The sequence below is a fragment of the Saimiri boliviensis genome, chromosome 5, assembly GCF_048565385.1.
Source record: "Saimiri boliviensis isolate mSaiBol1 chromosome 5, mSaiBol1.pri, whole genome shotgun sequence".
Classification (NCBI taxonomy): Eukaryota; Metazoa; Chordata; class Mammalia; order Primates; family Cebidae; genus Saimiri; species Saimiri boliviensis.
The window spans coordinates 80,877,349-80,894,060 of NC_133453.1; the positions used below are offsets into that span (position 1 = coordinate 80,877,349).

General features: G+C 40.6%; 1 protein-coding gene across 13 annotated transcripts in view; it reads right to left on the reverse strand.

Annotated features, from left to right (window-relative positions):
- PKP4 (plakophilin 4) overlaps positions 1-16,712 on the reverse strand; it is a 231,782-nt gene that overhangs the window by 25,594 nt on the left and 189,476 nt on the right. For all 13 annotated transcript variants that reach the window (XM_039469686.2, XM_039469684.2, XM_039469688.2 and 10 more), the window contains 2 exons: positions 14,933-15,065; positions 13,035-13,248 (listed from right to left, as the gene is read on the reverse strand). In XM_039469686.2, the coding sequence (XP_039325620.1) occupies positions 13,035-13,248; positions 14,933-15,065 (347 nt within the window). The remainder of the gene's footprint in view (positions 1-13,034; positions 13,249-14,932; positions 15,066-16,712) is intronic.

The following is a 16,712-nucleotide window of genomic DNA, read 5'->3' on the forward strand; positions in this document are numbered from 1 at the left end:
CCAGGAGCATGAGCCAGCCACAGCGGCAGCACGCGGCCCAGAAGCCATTAGTGGGAAGAGGGTGATTCCCTAACCTCCCCTGCTGACAGCTGCATAACATGATCCCTAATGCCATCGGTGCAAATTTTCTGTTACAGCTTTCGAATTCCTCAATGCATGGAGAAGGGCTGCATTTTTCAATAAGGTGTTTTCAACTTTACAGAATAAATGCATTCCAGTGAAGTTAGCTGCAAGGCAAGGTTTATGGGAAGTCTCTCATACTATAATGTTGGATATATATACAGAAAATTAAACAACCTGTGTCACAAACTTCAAGTGAAAACATGACTAAGAAGAAGGTGATTCTTCAGCATATTAGATCCTGGAGTTGATGCCCAGAAATTCTCTGATTGCTGGCAGAAAAACCTGTTTTTTTGTTGTTTCTGTCTCGTCTCTGTACTTCTAACACCTACTTCTGGCAAGAGGCTATTTCTCCAATTTGAGAATTCCTCTGATTTCCATGCTGGTGGTAGAATCGTGTTCTGCTCTTTTTCTTCCCAGGCATTCAGAATGACTGTGGAGCTGCATGTCATTCTCTACCTTAGCATTAGCCAGTATATATACTTGGGATTGGACATAGCATAAACATTCATAAATCAGGGTAAACAACAGTTGCATCACCATTTACTTTGGCTTTATTCTGTGGCAGGCACTGTGTGCTTTACATATGATACCTTAAAGAGTCAAGGTGCCCCAAATTAATTAACTTTCCCTTTTAAATATTTTCATAGGTTTGAAATTCTACGTTTATTTAAAAAAAATGATGAATATTTATATGCTAAAATTTAATTTTAATTTTATTAGGCAAGGATTACATAATGAGGAGAAATGCCCTATCATTATCCATTCTTTTATATGTTGTGTGACATACATGCAAGACAGAGTAGGTGGTCCAAAATACATTTTTATATCCTGCATTCGCTTTTAGATATCTTTTTTATTTCCTATCAAACTTAGTTTTTAAGTATTATTATTATTACCTCCCCCCTGTACCTTTTTGTAAAACTGAGTATTCAGGAGTGTCTCTAAAGTTTGCAACTAGGGGAAGATGATCTCTAACAAAATTTGTCAGCATAGTTTTGCCCGCCTTTCACATTGAGACCAAAACAGACGGTTGCTGAAACCACCATCTTAGTGATGGGGACAGAAGAATCCAGCTGCCATTCCATCTCTCAGAATCAGAGAAGTCACATCAACATGCCAGAATCCCCATCCCTCAATATGCAAAACAGAAAGGAACAGTGCTGACAAATTATAAAATATAAGGTTGTTAAAAAATCTGTTAGCCTTCAGCAGACAAGCTGACTGTGCTTTTAGTCAACTAAAATGAATTATTGATTACAACACTAGCCTACCACAGAAATTCAGGTTTTTATTTCTGCAACTTCAAAAAAAAAAAAATTGTTCAGTTATGCTTGTCCAGAAAAAAAGAGAAAGGTTCTATTTTTGCTAAGTATGTGGTGTTCAAGGGACCCACAAAAAGGCAGCTTTACCACCCTGCACTATGTGTTATATTCTCCCTTTAATCCTGCACTTGGCCATGTAACACGAAGAGCTGCAACCTTCGGTATGGATTTAACTCTCCATTTTGATCAGCAAAGCAAGTCTCAAGGTACTGGCTTTTCTTCCCCACTTTCTACTCCAAAACTAAGGTTATAAAAAGTCAAAACAACAAGTTCCAGTCAACAAATAATGAATGAAAAAGATTTAATTAAACTTAAAAGCCTTAGATATGAAATGGTTGATTTTTTTTTTTTTTTTTTTTTTTTTTTTTGCTTAGAGTAAATAGCACCTCTCTTAAGACTGGCTAATAACACCTGTGTGTGCTTGACTTCACTAAAACAACGAATGTTCTTTCCACTTTGTCTAGGGTTTCACTTAATGGGTCAGGAAGAACCTTGCTGGGGCAGTAAGTAATGAATAGAAAATACACCAACTCCCAGATGTAGTAAGAGTGATGAGAAAATGAAGAGCTGTAGAATTAGCATTCTCCATCAACATGATAAACCTCTTAACTCCAACATCCTAATGCAAAATTTGCTTCAAAAATATTTATTGCCATACTCCATTATCTCCTAGTTCCCAAAGGGAAAGTTAAAAATAAACTAGAATTTGGTTGAGGAAGCTTGAGGTTTTATTTAATTTAAAGCAATTAGTTATTTGTTGTAAAGACTAGGAATATAAATATACAAATTAATTTAGAAAATATTAGGGAGTTTCATGCATATTATTGTAGAAAACACTGCTTATTCTCTATCACAGGAACAAGTACATATAATTATGAGTAACCAATAATCACAATGAGACACTGCCATGAGAGATGAAAGTTCATTTTCCCCACAAAGAATAAAGTAATTAAAATACCATTTCACATAAATCCTACGCTGCACGATTTTGAAAGCGCTCACATTTAAAGCTGGCTTTATAGCTATTCTAATGGCCAATTGATAATTTTATAGTCAAATTAGAAGCTGATTTTACTGATTAATTAAAATAATAGCAACTATTTGAAAAATGTACTTCTTAAAAGATATTAAAAACCAACCAAACAACATTTGGAAAATGCGATTTCTCTGGTGGCGTATACCCACAGCAGCCTACACAACTGTTTTTCTTTTTGATATGAAAGACAATCTTAAGCCCTTCATTTTTATACAGCATTCAATTTATGCCATGTTTCCTAATTGTATTAAAAGAACCCAAGTGTTTGCAGACATTGCCAAAAGAAAAAAAGCTACAGTCAAAAATGTGCCAGTGTGCTCCAAACATCATCACTAGATGGGCCCCTGCCTTTTCCTTCCTAAGTGAACCTCGCTCTGTGTGATCTGGGTTCAGTCATGCTCACAAGCTGTTCATGAGGCAGACAGGTAAAACTATGCAGGCTCAGCTGGGCGCAGTGGCTCATGCCTCTAATCCCAGCACTTTGGGAGGCCAAGGCAGGCAGATCACCTGAGGTCCAGAGTTCGCGAAACCAGCCTGACCAACATAGAGAAACCCTGTCTCTACTAAAATTAGCCAGGTGTGGTGGCATGCCTGTAATCCCAGTTACTCAGGAGGCTGAGGCAGGAGAATTGCTTGAACATGGGAGGCAAAGGTTGTGGTGAGCTGAGATGGCGCCATTGCACTCCAGCCTCGGCAACAAGAGTGAAACTCCATTTCAAATAATAAAAAACAAAAAACCAAAAAAACAACTACCCAGGCTCAGAGAGTGAAGAACGATCAAGGAGATAATAGATGCTAAGGCCTTGTAGACACTCTACCCCAACTCCGTTCCCAGTACAAAGCAAGCATGATGACCAGCGGCTAATGGGACTGGGCAGTCCGATTCAAGCTCTCTGGGGGACACTGCCTGGTATGTGTTCCTCCCCACTGGCCTGCCCCAGCTCCTGGCAAGTCGACATCAATGGGCTCACTGTAACAGACTGGTGTCACAAATAACCACCCTATAAAGACTCTTGAAAAATGGGGGTAGAAATCAGATTCATAGCACAAATATAGTATCAGGGCTACAGACTGTCTCAGGGCCCTTGCCTGCTTCTCCTAGCACACACTTCCATTATTATTCTCTATACAGTCTCAGCTGAAACACTCAGGACCTAGCAAACACACATCTCCATTTCTTCTCGATGCAGCTGCCCTGGAAGTTCTCTTAGCCCAACGGGGTTTTTATAAACTTCTGTGGCTTTTTCTTGGGAAGAAAGTAATGCTAAGATGCTCTAATGCCTACATCCTGCTACAATATGGCTTCCCACTGCCTTAAAGTTACACACCTCGCACCTTTAAGATTTACGTTACCTCTACTCAAACATAGTACAGACCTGTGCTGCCCCATATGGTGGCCATCAGCCGCATGTGGCTACCTGAAATAAGGCTTGTCCAAATTGTGATATGCTGTTAAGTAAAAAATAGATTATGAAGACTTGGTACAAAACAGTGAATGCAAAACATCTCATTAATAATTTTTGTATTTTTTAGTGGTTGAAATACTTTGAAAGTATTAGGCCAGATAAAATATATTATTAAAATAGATTTCCCATGGCTGCTAGAAAATGTGGAAAATATGCAGGTCACATTATTCTTCTATTGACTAGTGCTGGCAGAGACGCTTGCTTGCTTCATGCCAGACTTCGAGGGAGATGCACAGGGGAGCCGTCTGCTTTCAGGGGGCCTTAGCACAAACAGTTACACCACCAGGCAGTTGTGACAAAGGGCAGGAAGAGCAACAGGCACATTTTGAATATCCTGCATGCCAGGCACTCAACACACATCAGCACCAAAACGCCAAGCAGCAGGTAATGGGTTATCACTGGGGACATTAAGGTTTGACAGTGGGGATGTGCCTGGAGCCATAGAGCTGGAAGGCAACAAGTCGACCTGGCTCCAAAGCTGACACTCACTTGAGACCATGCTGCTTCTCCCTGGATGCTTTCCAAAGTGTGTCAACTTGTGTTTGATAGGAGGATGGGAGGCCACATTTGAGCTGGAGTGTCAAGGACAGAGGCCAGAAAGGAGCAGGCTGGGGGTGCAGAGCTCTTCAGGCCAACTATAGCCCTGGCAAAGGAGCAGGAGTGGGGATGGCACATGCTGGAGCTGGCTGGCAGGAGGGCACGGGAGCTACCGATTTGGCCGGCAGGTGGGAAAACTTGAACCGCAGGTACAGGTGTTCTCCCAGGGAGAAGGATGAGGTCGATGGGCTAGGAGGGGCAGAGCTTATTTCACAGGACGGGGCTGAGGAAGGTGGTGATGAGGATCTGAAGGAGTGAGGAGGGGACAGAAGGCCAACAGGGAAGGGAAGTACCTGTGGTGAGATTTTGGAGCCAGATGCAAACTGACGGTGGCGTCACAGGCAAGCCAGCAGTTTGAATACGTGAAAAATATGGTGCTGCTAACAGAAATGAGGAAGTCAAGGGGGTGGTGGGGAGAATCAGTGCCATAAAAATGTCTGCTGGGCTAATCAATTGCCCAAGCTTCCTACCAGGGCTGAATGTTGTGAACAAATTATGAAATCTAAGTGAAACTGAGATAATGGGAAAACAATTATGAGAGAGGGACAAAACTACTGTCCTCAGTTGTAGAAAAACGCCTTTCTCTGGATAAATCCTGAGAAAAACAAGTCATGGTGGTACACAGCCATTCCCAGGGTTTCTAAGACACCACTATCTGAGCAGAGTTCCTGAAACCTGTGCAGTGACCCCTCCATGCAGTGCTGCTCCTGGTCTATAGGTGTGGCTTGAGGCTTTCTCCTTCCCGCCTTAGGCCAGCTGCTGCACTCCCTGCTGGCTGGCACAAAGCATTGCAGGTGGCGGACAGGCCTGCCTTGCTTACCTCTGTGTTCCCTGAGATTTCCTGCACAGCAGATGCACAATCCTCATGGGGCATACGGAAGCTCGCTAGGTCCAGCTGTGCTCAGAACATCACCATCTCAGGTTTTAGGGCAGCGGGAAGTAGGTGCTCAGGTGGTCGGAGGGCAAGATGCTTTCTAGAAGGGAGTTGTGTGGAAGTAATGACCTGGGCTGGCCACAGAGGCTGCACACAGGGTTCCCAGCCTGCATATTCCACCTGAAGGTGATCCTTCCTGCTGTTGAAATTTGTCCCTAGCTGGAACATGATAGATCTTTAGTGCCTTTAGAGAATATAAGGCTTAGGCCAGGTTTCTGTGATTTTGCAGGCATAAAAGTGAATCACAACATCTTTGAAAAGATCTATCAATTTCTAGAGATGCATTTACAGAATCCTATTTGCATTTTAACATATTCTTCTTTATTCTAGGTAATTTTAGCACTTCATGGGTATGTTTTGAGGATTAATGACATAATGTAGTTGTACAGTCCTATGCTGCCTGGAAAGGAATTGCTACAGAAAATAAGCTTGCAGTTCAGAAATGCTGACTGAGAATTGCCACTATGGGACACAAAGAGTGGCTTCTTCTGCTGGAGCAGAGCTAATAAAAGGGAACAGGTCACACAAAAGGAAATTAGAGAATCCTTCTGGGGCAGAAATGACAGCAGGGGCAGCAGCTCTGGACATCCTTGTTCTGCAGGTTATTTCAGTGTGACATAGAATTAGGTCATTCACACTGTCATAGTTATACTATCATAGAGATTTTCCCAACAATCAGTCACTGAAGTAATATATTCCACAGCTGAACTACGTGTTCCAGGAACACACTTGCTCATCTGTAACTGCACTAGATCTTCAACCCAGTTGTTTGGTGCTGGCAGAAGCTTAGAGACAAAGGTGCCTCCAGTTATAAGCTATAGAGCATCAGGCTCAGAAACTGAAAAGCATTTGCAGGTCCTGGCCTGGGATCTCCGTATTCCCACCTCCTTTGCATCCATAGGCCGTGTAGTCAATGAGGGAGTCTATCATTATGGGGTCTCTGTTTTGCTGAGAAGTTCCACTCCAACTGATGGTTGAATACTCAAGTCTTGTAAGTGACCTTCTGAGACTCACCACTTTACTGCCTCATTCTGCCTGGCACTCAGAAGCCTACACTCAAAATATAGGGTCATATTCCACTTACAGGATTGAATCTTTTCATACTCAAAACTATAAATCTTGAAATACTCACAAGACCTAAAATCACATCTCATAGGTTTCTTAAGCAAACTGAAGTTTTATGATTATACTTGATCACTAGTTTGATATGATGGTGCTAGTGGTGAAATTCAAGGATATTTTCTATGGTCCTGGGTAAAGTTCAGAGAGTAAAGTTTAATGTGGGGCTTTTCTCCTTTCCCTTTCTGGTGGTAATCTTAAAGAACAAAGGAAATAACATTTGTACCCTCCAGATTTAGCTCCTGTTCAGCCCTTCTCAGTGGCCAGAGTAGGCAGGGGAAGGGTCAGGGAAGAAACACCTCCAGCCTGGACATCAGGAACTCAGCCTGGAGACTTGCCTGCTCAAGCTTTCTGGACTTTGGTTTCTAATCTGTAATAACAGGGGAAGACAGGATATTTCTTTAGGGTTCTTTCCAGTTCAAAGTTCTCTACCAATTAAGAATTGGTCTATTTATAATAAACATTGTCTTGTTAGCAATTAAACTTTAAAAAATCTGTCATCTCTCATTACACATTTTCAAGGTTTGAAATGCTCTGTAAATAATGGAACTTGTTTCTGTTGTTAGTGTCTTATTTTATTTATTTTTTTGAGACAGAGTCTCTCACTGTCACCCAGGCTGGAATGCAGTGGTGCAATCTCGACTCACTGCAATCTCTGCCTTCCAGGTTCAAGTGATTCCCCTGCTTCAGACTCTCTAGTAGCTGGGATTACAGGCGCGTGCCACCGCATCCGGCTAATTTTTGTATTTTTAGTAGAGATGGGGTTTCGCCATGTTGGCCTGGCTGGTCTCGAATGCCTGACCTCAAGTGATTCGCCTCCCTTGGCGTTCCAGAGTGCTGGGATTACAGGTGTGAACCACCATGCCCAGCTATGTTTTATAAAATGGAACAAATGATATGGGTCCTTACTGATTTGGGCTGGGAATTGAGAGGAGATGTCACTAGATTTCTGAAAATGACCCACACAACTTCTAACAAACCTAGTGGTCCATAGCAGGAGGATAGAGAGTAACAGTCCAACTTCTTTCTAATCAGTGAATAAATGACCTGTTTTGAAGGCATATTAATTAGGCTAAGAGGACATACTTTGTAAATTGCTTCATCCTGTAATGGCAAGTAATCATCCAAAAGGCATGTCCACCAAGCTCCTGCTTTTTATAGTACATAGGACTAATTGTTGCCAGACTGGTTCTACCCTTTGTTAAACCTTAGCCTGGCCCATCTACCCTTCCTCAGGTACAACTATTATTTTCTTATTAACTTATCATCTAATTAGAAATATGGAGCTAATGATCAGGAAGACAATAAGCTTCATTTCATGTTCCGCAGTGTCTGGAATCCACTGATGGCATCCAAACATTTCACAATTAAGCAGTGGAAATATTTTACTTAGCTATATGGATGAATAATTACTTGCTAAATTGGAAGAAATGTACATGTAGCAGTCATATGAACAAAGTCTATTATTACTCAAGAACAAAGGCTACTTTTTGGTATTTAATACTAGTGTTAAGAGGGTAATAGAAGTGTAATAGTTTGGGACATCTGGTACATACATTAAAAAGCAGGCCTCCAGATTCTGTGCAAAATCTTCAATGTCAATAGTTTTAAAAAATAATGTTTTCAGGATGCTCAATAACTTGAAACCCATATTTCCTAGCTTAGAAACACTATTTAATTCTCTTGAACAAATGAGTTCAACATCTTGTTTAGTGACAAGATGTTCCCATCTTCCCTCCATACTTTGTGGCCTAGTAGACATTCATTTTATAATCCAACTGGGAAAGAACCATACTTCATCCGGCTTTCAAGTTTAAGTACAACAAACAGCAAAAAATACCTTTGGAATAAAAAATATTTGGAACACAATAGTTCGGTGTATTTTAACATTTCATGATCCTAAGTTGACTGTAATTTTTACTTAGGAACTCGTAGACCATACCTACAAAGGCCAAGCACTGTGCAAGGCTGGCCACGGTAGCTGTGAAGGACACCGGCAGAACACTAAAATCTAAGGCTCATGTTCTGTTCTCAAAGGGGACTTCATAGTAGATGGGCACCTGATGGGAAATGCTGGGTGATATGGTCACACAGCACTTTGCAGCCTTAGTTTGGAGCAGACATGTTCTAATACCAGTTCAGACTAGGGCCTTACTTTTTTGGTTAGGAGTGCTGGTGGCTGGATCTAGGGCTGAAATGATCTTTTTGTAGGGCCATTCCTATGTAAAAATGCCCTCCTGAGGGTTTGTACTTTTTGCCTTCCCAAGTTACATCAGATGTCTTCTTGCTGCTTTCTGGATGACCCTGTTGTCCAGCCTTAACCCCACCAGGTAATGAGCTTCCTGACCTGTAGGTCCATGTACATGATGGTGGCTACTTTGTGTGGAAGCCCTAAAGGAGATACATACACTGGACAGACGACTGAACAAAATGAGTTCTGAGGTCTCCCTCAACCCTGTGATTCTACAATTAAGGACGGCTTGAGCATTTGATGTGAGGAAGAATTAATGAAAGAAGAAAGAAAAGTTCAGGGATCTCTTGATGTTTTCATGCTTTAATATGTATCGAGAATCAATCACTCTTAAAATATTACTGAATATCAGTTAAGGTTCGTACCACTAAATTGTAGGACTGGGAAATGTGAGTAATTTTGCTGTCTCCACAAAGCCTAGACTAGAAATATAAGTACACACAGAAAAAAAGCAACTATACTAGATTTATATTGTGACTTTGTAGTTTCACATTAGTTAGACAATGTATAGATATAAATCAAACACAGCTGCCATTTAGCTTTTTGAACTGGAAACTCATTTCTAAAGTTTTCTGGTCCAAACTCCTTTACTTATGGCAACTGTGTGAAGTGTTTACCCGCTGACCACTCCCATTCCAATGTTTTGAAGAAAACATTTGATAATCACTACACATGTCAAAATAAACTACTAGCGTTAGAACTATACAGTTATAAAGCAATTCTTAACGTCTCCTACTCTGTAAGTATGGCAAAAAATTGTTTCTTATAGTCTAAAAGCTACCAGCAGATATTTTCAAGAGAAATATCAGAGGTAGTTCTTAGTTTTACATTGGGAAGTGATATGATCTATTAGGAAAATAGCTCTTCTTGAATTAGAAAACACTTTTATCCTCTTTTCAAGGCCAAGGTCCATGTTTTAAAACATCTTATGTTCTCAATAACTGGTACTGTACCCACAGAGAAATGAAATAAGGAAGAAAGCATCTAAATTAGCACTCAATTCCGGAGTGTGCTCCAGGTAAACTAGTACAGAAAAGCCCTTGGTACTAATGTTGGGCTCTACTTAAAGTAAATTTGATTTATTTTTAAATGTAAAGAAAAAAGTACATACTCATATACTTTTCTTCACTAAATCTTACAAATTCCTTGAGCTCAGCTCAGGAAAGGCACTGTAACAGTCTCTCCCAAGGAAAAAACTCGAACAGAAATTCAGAAAGACTCATTCCTCCTATGAGAGGATAGAAGAGCAGGTAAAAGCTTCACATTAAGTATATAAGGATCAGGTCATGATGAATCTGTCTAGTTAAATTTGAGAAGCTGTGTTTTCCATGTCATTTGTCCCTGGGTCACCACTGCTCTCTCAGAGAGCAGTGCGCATGGTCTTTCGCAGCCCTCCTGGCTGCACGGTGCTACTATGGGAAGACACCTGGATGTGACACCGGAAGTTCAAAGTGATAGGAAGAGAAACATCAGGCAAAGCAGGAGAGCACTTGTGTATTGTAAATAATTCTGTCTCCTCTATGCCTCCCTAACAGGCGGCTGAGGGTAAATTTGTGGGCATAATCACAGTGACTGTGTTGACTTCTAGAATGAACATAGCTACATTTTTATTTTTTCTTAATTCTGTTTAGCTAGATCTAATTTTCATTTTTATAGCTACATGCACACATATGTAAAAATAATTTGTTTTTTGGTGAGATGCCTCAAAAGCATTTTAGAAAGCAGGAGTATTAATTTAGAACTGCTAAAGCATTAATATTCAAAATACATTAAGGCAGGTAGTCCATTGCATAGTTATGATTATTTGTAAAGCATATTCTACTTTTGGTATTTTGAGTACAAGGAAATACTGATGCTGCATTTTGAACATTAATATTTTATGAGAAAGTTGACTCCCCTTAAATATTGGATGCAGCATGGTTTACTCATTCCCAAGTGAACCTACAATTCTATTTCATAGTGGAAACTGGGGGGAATGAATTAATTTTGAAGAAATGTTGTTTAAAAATTTTAAATTAAATATCTCAAGCATGAAAAAAGGCAAAGAAAATATAAAACAAACACCCAGGTATGCTAGCTTTGTCACATATTAACATTTTATCTTATGTATTTCAGATTTCTCTAAAGAAACAGAGCTGGAATACAACCCCCAGTTCCATTTTCTTCCTTCCTCTTCATAGAGGTAATCCCGAATCTATTCTTATCATTCCAATTAGAATCTTTAACTTTATTGCATGTGCATATATCCATATCAATCTACATATTTAAAAACTTTATTCAAATAGTATTACTCTGTAGTTATCATTCTGCAAGTATTTCTGAAGCTGTCTATGTTGTTATGCATAGTCTAATGTGCTTATTTTAACTGCTGTATGTGGTTTTGCTGTGTGAGAGTACTGCCACCGATGTAACTATTCTTCTGTCAATGAACTCTTAGTATTTTCCCTGAATTCTCCATTACGAGCAATGCTGTCACCAGTGTGTTCTCATGCAGAACCATTCTTCCAGCTCAATTTCAAGTATCCTTGAATCCGGCCACTGGCACTGCAACATCATTACTCACTCCTCCCTCTCACTCCCTACATCTGACCATCATGCCCAGACCATGAAGTATTTCTCTGACTGCTCCACCCCACTCTTCCTTTTCATCACTGAAATAGTTCAAGCTGTTATCATTGGACTGTTGGTCTGCTCATAGGTTTCCCAGGCTCTCCCCATTCAAATCAATCCTCTACCCTGCTGCCTGCTGGAAGAAGGCATAAAAGGCCTAAACTGGCCATGCCATGCCCCAATGTGCTCACTGCATGTGGAACACAATTAAGTTCCTTATAAAAGTCTCCAAAATGGGCTGGGCATGGTGGCTCATGCCTGTAATCCCAGCACTTTGGGAGGATGAGGCGGGCAGATCACCTGAGGTCAGGAATTGGAGACCAGTCTGGCCAACATAGTGAAACTCCGTCTCTACTAAAAATATAAAAATTAGCTGGGCATGGTAGTACGCACGTGTAATCCAATCCCAGTTACTCAGGAAGCTGAGTCAGGAGAATCGCTTGAATCTAGGAGGCGGAGGTTGCAGTGAGCCGAGATCATGCCATTGCATTCCAGCCTGGGTGACAGAGCAACATTCTGTCTCAGAAAAAAAAAGTTCCCTAAATGAAGACTGTATCTCTCTCTGGCCTTGTTTTCTTTAACTTTCTTTTTGGAAACAGAGCCTCACTTGTCACCAGGCTGGAGTGCAGTGGTATGATCATGGCTCACTGCAGCCTTACCTCCTGGGACTAAGTGATTCTCCTACCTCAGCCTCCCAAGTAGCTGGGAGGTGGTACAGGCACGGGCCACCACACACAGATACTTATTTTTATTTTTTGTAGAGATGGGGTCTCCCTGTGTTGCCCAGGTTGGTCTTGGACTCCTGGTCTCAAGTGATCCTCTTGCCTCGGTCTCCCAAAGTGTTGGAATTACAGGCATGAGCTACCATGCCTGGCCCTTCAGTCAGTTTTAACAGTATATCTAGTGCTGTTTCTGAGCCTGTAAATGGAAATATCTCTACCTATCCAGCCAATGCCTCCTCATCCTTTAGGCCAACTTTGGTTTCATGTCACCCAGGAAACCCATCCTCTGTGCCCAGTGCAACCTCTGTTGAGTGAGACTTGCCACATTTCCCGACACTCACAAAACCACTAGTGTTCCTCATCAGTCTGTGAATGACTTAAGTGCAGGCACTGGGTTTTATTCATCTTTCTATCCGTTGGGCCTAGTAAAGTATGTGGGAATACAAACAGGCACTCAGACACCAGCTGAACTAAAGTGTAAGGTAGCCAATCCATTAAGTATATTTTATTTTCATAATAAAGAAGAGCCTGTCTATTTAAAACAACTAGATTTACTATGAAATACATAGTAAAAAATGTCATATTCAGTTCTCCATGACTAAGACATCTGTTAGCTGATATTTACAAATTCATAAGTATAATAAGTGATACTAACAGAGATGACCCTGTAGTGCTATAAATGGTTTCTGATTCATTAGTCTAAACACTACTCTGGCTTCACAGTTGTGAGCACTATATATATCTCATCATCTTTTACCTGGAACCCCCAACTCTTCCACAATGTCACTATACAAGGGCACAGTCTAGAATGTTTTCAGTATTTCCTCTAGGACAAGATCACATTCTGTACCTACCTGTAACAAGCTCCCTTACTTCTGCATCAATAGATTTTCTCAACAGTCGCAACAAGGCAGGTATCCCACCAACATTCTTCATTGCTATTTTATTTTCATCTGTAGACTTGCCAAAAACGAGGTTTCGAAGGGCACCACAAGCATTCTTTTGAACTTCCAACACTCTGTGGTCCAAAAGGTCAACCAGATGCTTGATCCCCCCTAACCTACACACCTACAATGAAAAATATTAGGTACCAGACCTAAGTAACATGCAATTAATCAGTGATCAAACAGAAGTCTGTTACGGTAAGATCACAGTATGTGGATATCGCCAGATCTTTTCAAAGGTTACTTTTTATTACAAATAAGACAACAATTCTAAGGAGAGGCCAGGCCCGGTGGCTCATGCCTGTAATCCCAACACATTGGGAGGCCAAGGCGGGTGGATCACTTGAGGTTGGGAGTTTAAGACCAGCCTGGCCAACATGATGAAACCCTGTCTCTACTAAAAATACAAAAAACTTAGCTGGGCGTTGAGGTGCATGCCTGTAATCCCAGCTACTTAGAAGGCTGAGGCCCAAGAATTGCTTGAATCTGGGAGGTGGAGGCTGCAGTGAGCCAAGATGGCGCCACTGCACTCCAGCCTGGGCGAGAGAATGAGATTCCGTCTCAAAAACAAACAAACAAAAATTATAAGGACACTCTCTTAGATGATACTCTTTTCCTGGTTTAAAAAAGAGATCTAGGTGGTTTAATGTCCATCGGCAGGTGGCACAGTCCTCCAACCCTCAGAACACACAAGAATTGTACTTTCACTCCAGGAATGCAATGTGCAAATGCACAAACACAGCAAAGCTATACGCAGGGCTTTAGACAATACAGGAAATAATTTTGACTTAAGTTATTTAGTTTCTAGAATTAGTTCTCTAAGCTCTCCTTAAATTTTCTTCCATTTGTCAATTCATTAGTATATTGCTTGAGTATTTCTGGGCTTGATTTACTACATTCACTTTTAGGTCTGGAGCTGGTATGCTGTGCTGTATATTGAAATGATGAAAAACACTTCAGTTTTACGTAACACTGCGGGTCAGAGGAAGGCTTGAGACTTGAAAGAATCTGTATGTAATAGAGAATTACAGACAATAACTAATAACTTGCTATGTTTCTATAAATAAAAAAAAAAACCCTTGAAATAAAATATTCATATATGTTCAGCATTAGTGGTTATAATCCTCTATAACTTATTTATAGTTGGCACCAATCTGACCAGAATCCCATAAAACACATTGGCTCACTAGTTCAATAAATACTATAATTTTTACCTAATAGGTTTAAGTTTTCTTTCTGAGACAGAGTCTGCTCTTTGTTGCCCAGGCTGGAGTGCAGTGGCTCAATCTCAGCTCATTGCAACCTCCACCTCCCAGATTCAAGTGATTCTTCTTCCTTAGCCTTCTGAGTAGCTGGGATTACAGGCATGCATTACCGTGTTCGACTAATTTTTTAAGTAGAGATGGGGTTTCACCATGTTGACCAGGCTGGTCTTGAACTCCTGACCTCAGATGATCCGCCCGCCTCTGCCTACCAAAGTGCTGGGATTATAGGCATGAGCCACCATGCCCGGCCTAAAAAATATTTTCTAAATGCAAGTTAAATTGATTTTTGCTTCATGGTTTTATAAATAAGCTAATAAAGTAGGCATATGACTTGAAAATGCTGAAAGCACTCCAAGAAATATATTTATCCTAGTTTTCCCTGCTACTGAGATGTATAGTTAAGCAAAAGAGTATCCAGTATCAAAATATTCCTTTAAAAAGACTCTTGCATTACATCGGATAATCTCTTAAATACAGAAGCACGTGGCTGTTAAACGCAAAGGCACCGTTTTCCCCAGTCATCCCGGGCTCCGTGTCCTGTACCTCCATCTTCACTTTGTTGTCGCCAAAGCACAGGTGCTGCAGGTAGGCCGCTGCATTTGCCTGAACAGATGGGAACTGGTGCTGAAGCATGTGAATGACCTCAGGCAACTCAGGATCACGCCAGGCAAACTCCCTACATGAGAAAAACATGACTTCAGAAAGGAAGGCCCGTGTTGTAAAAATACACTGAACAAAATCATTTGTTATAAGGGAAAAAAAGCTCAGCTGAGACAAAAATGAGAAGTTACAAAAATCCTAAAAAATACATACCTAAATAATTTCCCCCCACCCCCCATGAACATATGCAGAGGCCCAGATGCTTACGATCTTAAAGAAATCATGACGCACAGACGCACAGAAAGAGACTCAGGGGAACAAAGAAAACTCTTAATATAAGTAACGTGCACTCTAGTGTTCCTCCTCCTGATTCTAATTTTATGTCTTTCTACCTATGTAGGAAATCTGCCAGGGCAAGGCACAGGTAAACACGTGCACTTAGCGAAGTGAGATGTCATGCCTGAAGGGAGAGGAAGGCCTGGTGGGAACAGACAGCACTGGTGTCAGCTTAGAAATCACAAACATTGTGGGCCTGAGGATTTTTAAGAAATAATGTTTATGGTTGCTCGAGTATAACAGAGAAACATAGAAAATTATAAAAAAGAAAAAAACGTCTGACCAGTAATCCTATACTCAAGATTACTGCTATTTCCTGGTTTTTCTATTTATGTGTGCAAATGTGCACACATGTATGGGTTTTGGAATTTTCTCCATAACACTGGGTTATTATTAAAAAGCAGTTAATATTTCATAAACCCTTATCCCGTGTCAGGCACTAGTACAGGCATTTTATATATATTAATTAATGTAGTCTTAACAGCAACCTTAAAGATGCGGAAGTTGAGGCAGACAGGCTATGTACTTGGCCACGTGGCTGTAAGCAACGGAGCAGCACTCTGCCTTCAGAGTCTGCGCCCTCTAACACTACGCTTTACCACTTTTTGAACGACGAATATATAATCAGGCTATGTATATATTCTTTTATACTTTGCTTTTTTTTCAGCTGACATCCATTTTCAGGATTTTCTAATGTCATGTGATTGGCATACTGTTTTTGGAATTCTTGTTAAATGTGAGTTTATGCTTATATTATGTGAAGAGGAGAAAGTTAGAAAATGGCTCACAGAACAACAAACATGCAGACTCTGATTACAGGATAAAGTTGGTTGTTTATTAAAAAATTTTATTAATACTAAGTAAACCTTTAAAATTAATGACTGAGTGATACTTCTCTTGCCTGGTTTTTGAAGCCTTAGAGTCTCTCTTGGTCTGGGAAGGCACCATGTATTAATTTGTCAGACCGATGCAAAGGGAGATGTCATCCCACACTTGTGCACATGCACACACACACACACCACACACTCAGTGAGTGAATCCTTACTGTGCAATGGTGCTGGAGATACAAATATTGTATAAGATATGATTCTATTTAAATAGGGTCTTCTATGCCAAACTAAAAAGTTTAGTTTTAACCAATAACAGGAGTTATTCTTTATTGAGTTTACCTGTATTAGGCGTTGTGCCAAGGGCATTACACTCATTATCTCATTTACCTTTACTGTTGCCCCATGAGGTAAGCACTATTAAAATAACATTAGATACAGACAAGGAACTCAGGATTAGCAATTAGTGGTGGAGGTCAGTGAAACCCAGGTGGTCTATATGTGTGCCTACACATAAGGAATGAAGGTTTTGAAGCAGAAGAGTTAGAGCATGTGACATG